Genomic DNA, 12,298 nt, shown 5'->3' with positions numbered 1-12,298 from the left:
TTATTGGCAGCATAGGCCAATACTTCTTACTTAGAAGGTGACTTTCAAACCCCATGGTTACTTTAGCGGATATATGTAGAGACTTAATAACCCATTGAAAGCACGAGTAACCCTGGCTTGATAATTAGCGTTCTGTTTATAAGAAGGTATGAATCTAAGCACAAGTGGAAACTGAGAAAGTTTAACTTATAGTGTGCATATTTTAATGTAATAATGGGGAGTATGTCTTAATGTACTAAAGTTTTAATATGTTTTAAAGACTTACTTTTTAGAACGTGCTTTATTGTATTATTCAAAATACCATTTAAACATATTGCTTAAATATGCCTTCTTCCGCCACAAAATAATTAGTTGACTACATGTTAGAGGTTTATTCAACCCAGACTTTGCTCATGCAATACTTAACAACAATATTTAGTGAGATAGCAAAAAAAAGAAATGTAAAAAAATACCTTGAAGAAAAAACTCATCAACGCTCTGAAGTTGACAGCATTGCTTCCTTCACCAGCTGCACACATGATGACATTGAACAGCCCAAAAAGCAGACGCACATAATCTTGGCTTGCCTCATCCATTTTTTCTGGATTCCACCATGCTTCCCCTGTGGGTGGGTAGCATAATCAGATAAATAATTTATAATGGGACTCTTTAAATTTAAAAGAAACAAAAGAAAGGAAATTTGAGGGAAAGATCAAAGGTAGAGGGAGAGCAGAGGACTTTATGATGGTGCCTTCTGGACAATGAGATTCAGGACCATAAAAAAACAGCAAGAGGTAACTGTACAGTACCTTTCACAAATGACGGTGGTGATTTCAAGACTTCGATGAAATTTTTTAAGAGAAATGCCAGAATTGCAGAGTCTTGAACATCAACTTCCTGGCCTCTGCTGACTTTTTCTATGTATTCAGTCAACAGGTCTTCAGGCAACAGCCTATCAGCAATAGACATAATATGCCACTTTTTGGGAACCTCCTGCAGTAAATGTTAAGATCATGTTTTATTTCAATAATTTGCTCACATATCCATCAGAGTGTAACAGACAGGTTAAACGAGAATCATTTAATTAAGTGCTAATGAAAAAATATGCCACATTTAGTGATTAACAGCAAGACTGGGATGAAGACTGTAGGAAGTTGGCTCTGTATGTACTATTTCAAAGTAAGGAATAGTATGCACAGAGTCCAAGGGTTCCCCTTAGAGGTAAGATAGTGGCAAAAAGAGATAATACTAATGCTCTATTTTGTGGTAGTGTGGTCGAGCAGTAGGCTTATCCAAGGAGTAGTGTTAAGCATTTGTTGTACATACACACAGGCAATAAATGAGGAACACACACTCAGAGACAAATCCAGCCAATAGGTTTTTGTTATAGAAAAATATATTTCTTAGTTTATTTTAAGAACCACAGGTTCAAATTCTACATGTAATATCTCATTTGAAAGGTATTGCAGGTAAGTACTTTAGGAACTTTGAATCATTACATTAGCATGTATACTTTTTACATAAAACACAATAAGCTGTTTTAAAAGTGGACACAGTGCAATTTTCACAGTTCCTGGGGGAGGTAAAGTATTGTTAGGTTTCACAGGTAAGTAAGTCACTTACAGGTTTCAGTTTTTGGTCCAAGGTAGCCCACCGTTGGGGGTTCAGAGCAACCCCAAAGTTACCACACCAGCAGCTCAGGGCCGGTCAGGTGCAGAGGTCAAAGAGGTGCCCAAAACACATAGGCTTCAATGGAGAGAAGGGGGTGCCCCGGTTCCAGTCTGCCAGCAGGTAAGTACCCGCGTCTTCGGAGGGCAGACCAGGGGGGTTTTGTAGGCCACCGGGGTGGACACAAGTCAGCACAAAAAGTACACCCTCAGCAGCGCGGGGGCGGCCGGGTGCAGTGGGCAAACACGCGTCGGGTTTTCAATGGTTTTCAATGAGAGATCAAGGGATCTCTTCAGCGTTGCAGGCAGGCAAGGGGGGCTCCTCTGGGTAGCCACCACCTGGACAAGGGAGAGGGCCTCCTGGGGGTCACTCCTGCACAGGAGTTCCGTTCCTTTATGTGCTGGGGGCTGCGGGTGCAGGGTCTTTTCCAGCCGTCGGGAAATGGAGTTCAGGCAGTCGCGGTCAGGGGGAGCCTCGGGATTCCCTCTGCAGGCGTCGCTGTGGGGGCTCAGGGGGGACAACTTTGGTTACTCACGGTCTCGGAGTCGCTGGAGGGTCCTCCCTGAGGTGTTGGTTCTCCACCAGTCGAGTCGGGGTCGCCGGGTGCAGTGTTGCAGTGTTGCAAGTCTCAGCCATTTCTTTACAAAGACCAAGGTTACAGAAGTGAGATGAATCGAGAAGACTATTCCAACACTGTAAAGAAATGGCTCCCTGTTGCAGTTACCCCCCACTTTTTGCCTGATACTGATGCTGACTTGACTGAGAAGTGTGCTGGGACCCTGCTAACCAGGCCCCAGCACCAGTGTTCCTTCACCTAAAATGTACCATTGTATCCACAATTGGCACACCCTGGCATTCAGATAAGTCCCTTGTAACTGGTACTTCTAGTACCAAGGGCCCTGATGCCAAGAAAGGTCTCTAAGGTCTGCAGCATGTCTTATGCCACCCCCGAGACCCCTCACTCAGCACAGACACACTGCTTACAAGCCTGTGTGTGCTAGTGAGAACAAAATGAGTAAGTCAACATGGCACTCCCCTCAGGGTGCCATGCCAGCCTCTCACTGCCTATGCAGTATAGGTAAGACACCCCTCTAGCAGGCCTTACAGCCCTAAGGCAGGGTGCACTATACCATAGGTGAGGGTACCAGTGCATGAGCATGGTACCCCTACAGTGTCTAAACAAAACCTTAGACATTGTAAGTGCAGGGTAGCCATAAGAGTATATGGTCTGGGAGTCTGTCAAACACGAACTCCACAGCACCATAATGGCTACACTGAAAACTGGGAAGTTTGGTATCAAACTTCTCAGCACAATAAATGCACACTGATGCCAGTGTACATTTTATTGTAAAATACACCACAGAGGGCACCTTAGAGGTGCCCCCTGAAACTTAACCAACTAGCTGTGTAGGCTGACTGGTTCCAGCAGCCTGCCACACTAGAGACATGTTGCTGGCCCCATGGGGAGAGTGCCTTTGTCACTCTGAGGCCAGTAACAAAGCCTGCACTGGGTGGAGATGCTAACACCTCCCCCAGGCAGGAGCTGTGACACCTGGCGGTGAGCCTCAAAGGCTCACCCCTTTGTCACAGCCCAGCAGGGCACTCCAGCTTAGTGGAGTTGCCCGCCCCCTCCGGCCACGGCCCCCACTTTTGGCGGCAAGGCTGGAGGGAACAAAGAAAGCAACAAGGAGGAGTCACTGGCCAGTCAGGACAGCCCCTAAGGTGTCCTGAGCTGAAGTGACTCTAACTTTTAGAAATCCTCCATCTTGCAGATGGAGGATTCCCCCAATAGGGTTAGGATTGTGACCCCCTCCCCTTGGGAGGAGGCACAAAGAGGGTGTACCCACCCTCAGGGCTAGTAGCCATTGGCTACTAACCCCCCAGACCTAAACACGCCCTTAAATTTAGTATTTAAGGGCTACCCTGAACCCTAGAAAATTAGATTCCTGCAACTACAAGAAGAAGGACTGCCTAGCTGAAAACCCCTGCAGAGGAAGACCAGAAGACGACAACTGCCTTGGCTCCAGAAACTCACCGGCCTGTCTCCTGCCTTCCAAAGATCCTGCTCCAGCGACGCCTTCCAAAGGGACCAGCGACCTCGACATCCTCTGAGGACTGCCCCCTGCTTCGAAAAGACAAGAAACTCCCGAGGACAGCGGACCTGCTCCAAGAAAAGCTGCAACTTTGTTTCCAGCAGCGTTAAAGAACCCTGCAAGCTCCCCGCAAGAAGCGTGAGACTTGCAACACTGCACCCGGCGACCCCGACTCGGCTGGTGGCGATCCAACACCTCAGGAGGGACCCCAGGACTACTCTGATACTGTGAGTACCAAAACCTGTCCCCCCTGAGCCCCCACAGCGCCGCCTGCAGAGGGAATCCCGAGGCTTCCCCTGACCGCGACTCTTTGAACCTAAAGTCCCGACGCCTGGGAGAGACCCTGCACCCGCAGCCCCCAGGACCTAAAGGACCGGACTTTCACTGGAGAAGTGACCCCCAGGAGTCCCTCTCCCTTACCCAAGTGGAGGTTTCCCCGAGGAATCCCCCCCTTGCCTGCCTGCAGCGCTGAAGAGATCCCGAGATCTCTCATAGACTAACATTGCGAACCCGACGCCTGTTCCTACACTGCACCCGGCCGCCCCCGCGCTGCTGAGGGTGAAATTTCTGTGTGGACTTGTGTCCCCCCCGGTGCCCTACAAAACCCCCCTGGTCTGCCCTCCGAAGACGCGGGTACTTACCTGCAAGCAGACCGGAACCAGGGCACCCCCTTCTCTCCATTCTAGCCTATGTGTTTTGGGCACCACTTTGAACTCTGCACCTGACCGGCCCTGAGCTGCTGGTGTGGTGACTTTGGGGTTGCTCTGAACCCCCAACGGTGGGCTACCTTGGACCAAGAACTAAGCCCTGTAAGTGTCTTACTTACCTGGTTAACCTAACAAATACTTACCTCCCCTAGGAACTGTGAAAATTGCACTAAGTGTCCACTTTTAAAACCGCTATTTGTGAATAACTTGAAAAGTATACATGCAATTTTGATGATTTGAAGTTCCTAAAGTACTTACCTGCAATACCTTTCGAATGAGATATTACATGTAGAATTTGAACCTGTGGTTCTTAAAATAAACTAAGAAAAGATATTTTTCTATATAAAAACCTATTGGCTGGATTTGTCTCTGAGTGTGTGTACCTCATTTATTGTCTATGTGTATGTACAACAAATGCTTAACACTACTCCTTGGATAAGCCTACTGCTCGACCACACTACCACAAAATAGAGCATTAGTATTATCTCTTTTTGCCACTATCTTACCTCTAAGGGGAACCCTTGGACTCTGTGCATGCTATTCCTCACTTTGAAATAGCACATACAGAGCCAACTTCCTACATTGGTGGATCAGCGGTGGGGTACAAGACTTTGCATTTGCTGGACTATTCAGCCAATACCTGATCACACGACAAATTCCAAAATTGTCATTAGAAATTCATTTTTGCAATTTGAAATTTTTCTAAATTCTTAAAAGTCCTGCTAGGGCCTTGTGTGTTAAGTCCCTGTTTAGCATTGTCTTTTAGAGTTTAAAAGTTTGTTAAAAGTTTGAAATTAGATTCTAGAAACAGTTTTAGATTCTTTAAAAAGTCTTCCAACTCTTAGCAAAATAATGTCTGATACAGAGATGAATGTGGTGGAACTCGACACCACACCTTACCTCCATCTTAAGATGAGGGAGCTAAGGTCTCTCTGTAATATAAAGAAAATAACCATTGGCTCCAGACCTACCAAAATTCAGCTCCAGGAGCTGTTGGCAGAGTTTGAAAAAGCCAACCCCTCTGAGGATGACTTCACAGAGGAAGAAATTAGTGACTTGGAGGGCAATTCCCCCCTTCCAGTCCTAAATAGGGAGACCAGGGCCTCTCAAGCCCTGTCTCCAAAAATGATAGTCAGAAATGTTGCTTCCCTCACAGGAGGGTCCAGCATTTCTGAAATCACTGAGGATGCTCTCAGTGAAGATGACCCCCTGTTAGCCAGGATGGTCAAAAGATTGGCTTTGGAAAAGCAGCTCCTAGCCATAGAAAGGGAAAGAAAAGAGATGGGCCTAGGTCCCATCAATGGTGGCAGCAACTTAAATAGGGTCAGAGATTCTCCTGACATCCTAAAAATCCCCAAAGGGATTGTAACAAAATATGAAGATGGTGATGACATCACCAAATGGTTCACAGCTTTTGAGAGGGCTTGTGTAACCAGAAAAGTGAACAGATCTCACTGGGGTGCTCTCCTTTGGGAAATGTTCACTGGAAAGTGTAGGGATAGACTCCTCACACTCTCTGGAAAAGATGCAGAATCTTATGACCTCATGAAGGGTACCCTGATTGAGGGCTTTGGATTCTCCACTGAGGAGTATAGAATTAGATTCAGGGGGGCTCAAAAATCCTCGAGCCAGACCTGGGTTGATTTTGTAGACTACTCAGTAAAAACACTAGATGGTTGGTTAACTGGAAATGAAGTGTGTGACTATGTTGGGCTTTATAATTTGTTTATGAAAGAACACATTTTAAGTAACTGCTTCAATGAAAAGTTGCATCAGTATCTGGTAGACCTAGGTCCAATTTCTCCCCAAGAATTGGGAAAGAAGGCAGACCACTGGGTCAAGACTAGGGTAACCAAAACTTCCACTGGGGGTGACCAAAAGAAAGGGGTTACAAAAACTCCCCAGGAGAAAGTGGGTGACACTAGAAACCAAGAAAAAGAGTCCTCTGTAGGCCCCCAAAAACCAGAACAGGTGGGTGGGCCCCAAGACACAACCCAAAACAAAGGTGGGTACCAGGGTAAGAACTGGGATGCCACTAAGGCATGGTGCCACAACTGTAAACAGTCTGGGCACCACACCAAGGACACTTCTTGTCCCAAAAACAAACCCCAGAACAAGATTCCAGGGGTAACCAGTGTAGCCATGGGAGATGACTCCTCAGATGAGGAGGTCTTCATAGCCTTCAACTGGAAACAGGGCCCAACAGGTGAGTTGGAGATTCCAGAGGGAAGTAGACACTTCCACCACCTACTGGTGAATGGAATCCCAACCACTGCCCTGAGAGACACTTGTGCCAGTCACACTATTGTGCATGACAGGCTGGTGCTCTCAAACCAGTACATCCCAGGTGAGACTGCCAGGGTAAGAGTTAGCCTAGACAGGGTCACTAAGAGGCCTGTGGCTTTAGTACCCATAGAAGTGGGTGGCACTCTTAGCTGGAGAAGGGTAGTAGTCAGTACAGACCTCCCCCTTGACTGTCTCCTTGGAAATGACTACCCAGAGGTTAGTCGGAGCCCAAGAGAGGAACTGGTCCAGTGCCAGTCCTCTCCCAAGGATTCTGGAAGTCCTGCCTCTGCAGTAAATGCAAGCAGGCCCCAGAAGAAGAAGAAAAGAAAACAGAGTAGGAAGGGTGGACAACCTTTAGCCAAGGTTACAGCAAGCCAAGGAGATTCTGCTCCAGTAGGGGAGAACTCCAAAAATGGCCCTGATAAAGTCCAACCTGACCCACAAGAAGTCCTGGCTAGTCAGGCAACTGTTAAACCTGAGTGGGTGGCTCCTCAGCTAACAGAAGAAAGAGAGGAAGAAGGGTGTTTACTACAAGATGTGGTAACCCCCCACTCCAATACAGCAGACAGGCAACCTGAACCCAAAGAAGCCTGTAACTTAGCCCCTTCCCTTTTAGGTGAAGAGCTAAAGGTGTGGTTCTGGGCACTGACAGCTGTCAGTGGCCTCTGCTGGGTGTTAGCCTTTATGGCTGCACTATCCTTAGCATGGTGGTCTGACCCCATGCCAAATAGCAAGTTAGGCCCCCTGACCCTATTGGTCATGGTGGGGTTACTCCAGCTCTGGGTAACCTCTCTGGGTAAGCTAGGGGTGACCCTGGCCAAGATAAGGTTAGCAGAGGTGGACACCTCTAAGACCAAAATAGAAAGAATGGGTGGAGACATTGAAGAGGCAGACAAGAGGCAATTCAGACTAGGTCCTATCACTGTGGAAGTGGATCAGTTCCCCAAAGGGAATGACCTGAACAGAAGGATGTAAGGCAGAGTAGGCCCTGCAACTAACCAGCCTATTTCTCCTACTCTTCCTCGCCTGACAGACTAGGAAGACTCTCCCAGCTTGGGCTGAGTCTCCTGGCCTATGGGCTGGGGGGGGCTTGTGTAAAGAAATGGCTCCCTGTTGCAGTTACCCCCCACTTTTTGCCTGATACTGATGCTGACTTGACTGAGAAGTGTGCTGGGACCCTGCTAACCAGGCCCCAGCACCAGTGTTCCTTCACCTAAAATGTACCATTGTATCCACAATTGGCACACCCTGGCATTCAGATAAGTCCCTTGTAACTGGTACTTCTAGTACCAAGGGCCCTGATGCCAAGAAAGGTCTCTAAGGGCTGCAGCATGTCTTATGCCACCCCCGAGACCCCTCACTCAGCACAGACACACTGCTTACAAGCCTGTGTGTGCTAGTGAGAACAAAATGAGTAAGTCGACATGGCACTCCCCTCAGGGTGCCATGCCAGCCTCTCACTGCCTATGCAGTATAGGTAAGACACCCCTCTAGCAGGCCTTACAGCCCTAAGGCAGGGTGCACTATACCATAGGTGAGGGTACCAGTGCATGAGCATGGTACCCCTACAGTGTCTAAACAAAACCTTAGACATTGTAAGTGCAGGGTAGCCATAAGAGTATATGGTCTGGGAGTCTGTCAAATACGAACTCCACAGCACCATAATGGCTACACTGAAAACTGGGAAGTTTGGTATCAAACTTCTCAGCACAATAAATGCACACTGATGCCAGTGTACATTTTATTGTAAAATACACCACAGAGGGCACCTTAGAGGTGCCCCCTGAAACTTAACCAACTAGCTGTGTAGGCTGACTGGTTCCAGCAGCCTGCCACACTAGAGACATGTTGCTGGCCCCATGGGGAGAGTGCCTTTGTCACTCTGAGGCCAGTAACAAAGCCTGCACTGGGTGGAGATGCTAACACCTCCCCCAGGCAGGAGCTGTGACACCTGGCGGTGAGCCTCAAAGGCTCACCCCTTTGTCACAGCCCAGCAGGGCACTCCAGCTTAGTGGAGTTGCCCGCCCCCTCCGGCCACGGCCCCCACTTTTGGCGGCAAGGCTGGAGGGAACAAAGAAAGCAACAAGGAGGAGTCACTGGCCAGTCAGGACAGCCCCTAAGGTGTCCTGAGCTGAAGTGACTCTAACTTTTAGAAATCCTCCATCTTGCAGATGGAGGATTCCCCCAATAGGGTTAGGATTGTGACCCCCTCCCCTTGGGAGGAGGCACAAAGAGGGTGTACCCACCCTCAGGGCTAGTAGCCATTGGCTACTAACCCCCCAGACCTAAACACGCCCTTAAATTTAGTATTTAAGGGCTACCCTGAACCCTAGAAAATTAGATTCCTGCAACTACAAGAAGAAGGACTGCCTAGCTGAAAACCCCTGCAGAGGAAGACCAGAAGACGACAACTGCCTTGGCTCCAGAAACTCACCGGCCTGTCTCCTGCCTTCCAAAGATCCTGCTCCAGCGACGCCTTCCAAAGGGACCAGCGACCTCGACATCCTCTGAGGACTGCCCCCTGCTTCGAAAAGACAAGAAACTCCTGAGGACAGCGGATCTGCTCCAAGAAAAGCTGCAACTTTGTTTCCAGCAGCGTTAAAGAACCCTGCAAGCTCCCCGCAAGAAGCGTGAGACTTGCAACACTGCACCCGGCGACCCCGACTCGGCTGGTGGCGATCCAACACCTCAGGAGGGACCCCAGGACTACTCTGATACTGTGAGTACCAAAACCTGTCCCCCCTGAGCCCCCACAGCGCCGCCTGCAGAGGGAATCCCGAGGCTTCCCCTGACCGCGACTCTTTGAACCTAAAGTCCCGACGCCTGGGAGAGACCCTGCACCCGCAGCCCCCAGGACCTAAAGGACCGGACTTTCACTGGAGAAGTGACCCCCAGGAGTCCCTCTCCCTTACCCAAGTGGAGGTTTCCCCGAGGAATCCCCCCCTTGCCTGCCTGCAGCGCTGAAGAGATCCCGAGATCTCTCATAGACTAACATTGCGAACCCGACGCCTGTTCCTACACTGCACCCGGCCGCCCCCGCGCTGCTGAGGGTGAAATTTCTGTGTGGACTTGTGTCCCCCCCGGTGCCCTACAAAACCCCCCTGGTCTGCCCTCCGAAGACGCGGGTACTTACCTGCAAGCAGACCGGAACCGGGGCACCCCCTTCTCTCCATTCTAGCCTATGTGTTTTGGGCACCACTTTGAACTCTGCACCTGACCGGCCCTGAGCTGCTGGTGTGGTGACTTTGGGGTTGCTCTGAACCCCCAACGGTGGGCTACCTTGGACCAAGAACTAAGCCCTGTAAGTGTCTTACTTACCTGGTTAACCTAACAAATACTTACCTCCCCTAGGAACTGTGAAAATTGCACTAAGTGTCCACTTTTAAAACCGCTATTTGTGAATAACTTGAAAAGTATACATGCAATTTTGATGATTTGAAGTTCCTAAAGTACTTACCTGCAATACCTTTCAAATGAGATATTACATGTAGAATTTGAACCTGTGGTTCTTAAAATAAACTAAGAAAATATATTTTTCTATATAAAAACCTATTGGCTGGATTTGTCTCTGAGTGTGTGTACCTCATTTATTGTCTATGTGTATGTACAACAAATGCTTAACACTACTCCTTGGATAAGCCTACTGCTCGACCACACTACCACAAAATAGAGCATTAGTATTATCTCTTTTTGCCACTATCTTACCTCTAAGGGGAACCCTTGGACTCTGTGCATGCTATTCCTCACTTTGAAATAGCACATACAGAGCCAACTTCCTACAAACACCATGCAGACAATGGTTTAAAGGGGCACACACGTTTAGTAGGACATTAAGGAATAGTGGACTGGATTTTCCCTTCAGTTTCATTCCAAGCAGTAGTCCTAATTGGAGAATGTAGGAAAGGGCCCCTCTTGGCATGGCCACCCCCACATGTTTTGCCACTGGTGCTGAGGATTTTCAACTTAAGGTGCACTGGGATCCAGCCAAACAGGTCCCCAGTGCCCTTTCCCTAAAACGAGGTAAAAAGTCTAATTATATACAATTGCCACACACTCTAGTACCTCTAAGTCCCTAGTAAATGGTACCTCTGGGGCCTAGGGCCTGGATACTGGAGAGAGTCACTAAGGGCTGCTACATGTAATGTGTCTCCAAATGGGACCCACCTCAAAATTGCAGACATCGTGCAATCGCAGACTGCGTGTCATGGTGCAAGCGATGAGTCAAAACCTGACATGGCACACTCATTGTGTGCCATGCACCAATTCACTGCATCTAAAATATATGTCACTCCTACAGCAGGCCTTAAAGCTCCAAGGTAGGGTGCATTATATTTGATGTGAGGACATATCTCTATGAGCAGATTTATCCCTTTGATCTAGTTCAATTACTAGACGTTGCAAGTGAACAGGGAAGCTATCTTAAGGTATGTACTGGGGAATCGCCATTACGAGTTCCCCAACTACATAATAGCTTCACTGAAACCCATGTTGTTTGGTATTAAACTCTTCGTCTCAATAAATCCAGCCTGATGCCGGTCTTGGATTTATTATGATATGCACTGAGAGGGCACCTTAGAGTTGCCCCCGAATACCTACCAGGCCCTTACTGCTAGCTGACTGGTATTGTCCAGTCTGCCGCTACAGCCATGTTTCTGACCCCCTGGAGGTGAAAGCTAGAGCTCTCAGAGGCCAGAAACAATGCCTGCTCTGGAGGAAAGTGTTATCACCTCCTCCAGCAGGATGGCTGGTGAATCTGCATACCAAGGTCAAAGACTTTAAAGTCCATGCTGCCTTTGATATGCGACTCAAGCTTCCCCAAGACCTGGGAGTTACCACCCCCGTCCCCAAAGGCCATTTGGCACACGGACAGACAGGAAATTAGTTAGGCTAGAAGGCGTGTTTCACTATCAGGCTAGTCACACCCCTAAGGTGGGCAGCCTGAGGTGCTCCATGAAAGAAGGGTTCCACCATCTTGTTTTTGTGGAATTAGGAATTCTGAGACAGGAGTATGGCCACTCCCCAAAGGAAGTCGTCATATAGGGGGTGTAGCAACCACAAGCTTACAAAGCTCATTGGCTACTAGTCTCCACTTCCGTAAAGGCCCCTCCAGTGAGTACTTAGGTGGCCCCCTGACACCTGAAGAAAAGATTCGACTGATTGAAGACAGAAGAGGAAAAAGGAGAGCCGAAGAAGCAAGAACTGAGGACTGCTGGTGAACTTTGGTGCAAAACTCTGTTGGGACTGGAGTAGGTAGGCAGGCAATCACAACAACCCGACTCGCCCTTCAGCTGTGCATCCTCCAAAAACCTCGGAGGCCCTCATGCACCGTCAGAATCTCTCTAAAGTGGAGGAGCCACTTTCCTACCAACCTCAACATCCAGCTCCCTATTCTGCTGTCCACCGACGCAGCAGCCGTCCATGGGTAAGCCACTGTGCTCCAAGAAGTCAGACCTGTCTTCCCACCAAGTGAGAAGACGCAGGAACCCACTGGAGTCATCCTGCACCGATACCCAGTTGTTAGAAGATGGCACTTTATAAAGTGGACCAAAAGGAGGAACACTGTGT

General features: G+C 48.6%; 1 protein-coding gene across 1 annotated transcript in view; it reads right to left on the bottom strand.

The window, feature by feature from the left end:
* Positions 1-12,298, bottom strand: part of HEATR1 (HEAT repeat containing 1) — a 710,058-nt gene that overhangs the window by 436,998 nt on the left and 260,762 nt on the right. Inside the window, exons 18-19 of the mRNA XM_069234483.1 lie at positions 789-972; positions 453-601 (exon numbers count right to left, since the gene is read on the bottom strand). Coding sequence (XP_069090584.1) covers positions 453-601; positions 789-972 — 333 coding nt within the window. The remainder of the gene's footprint in view (positions 1-452; positions 602-788; positions 973-12,298) is intronic.

This window comes from Pleurodeles waltl, chromosome 5 (genome assembly GCF_031143425.1).
Source record: "Pleurodeles waltl isolate 20211129_DDA chromosome 5, aPleWal1.hap1.20221129, whole genome shotgun sequence".
NCBI lineage: Eukaryota > Metazoa > Chordata > Amphibia > Caudata > Salamandridae > Pleurodeles > Pleurodeles waltl.
The sequence above is the reverse complement of the archived record's forward strand: the minus strand, read 5'-3'. Positions and strand labels throughout refer to the sequence as shown.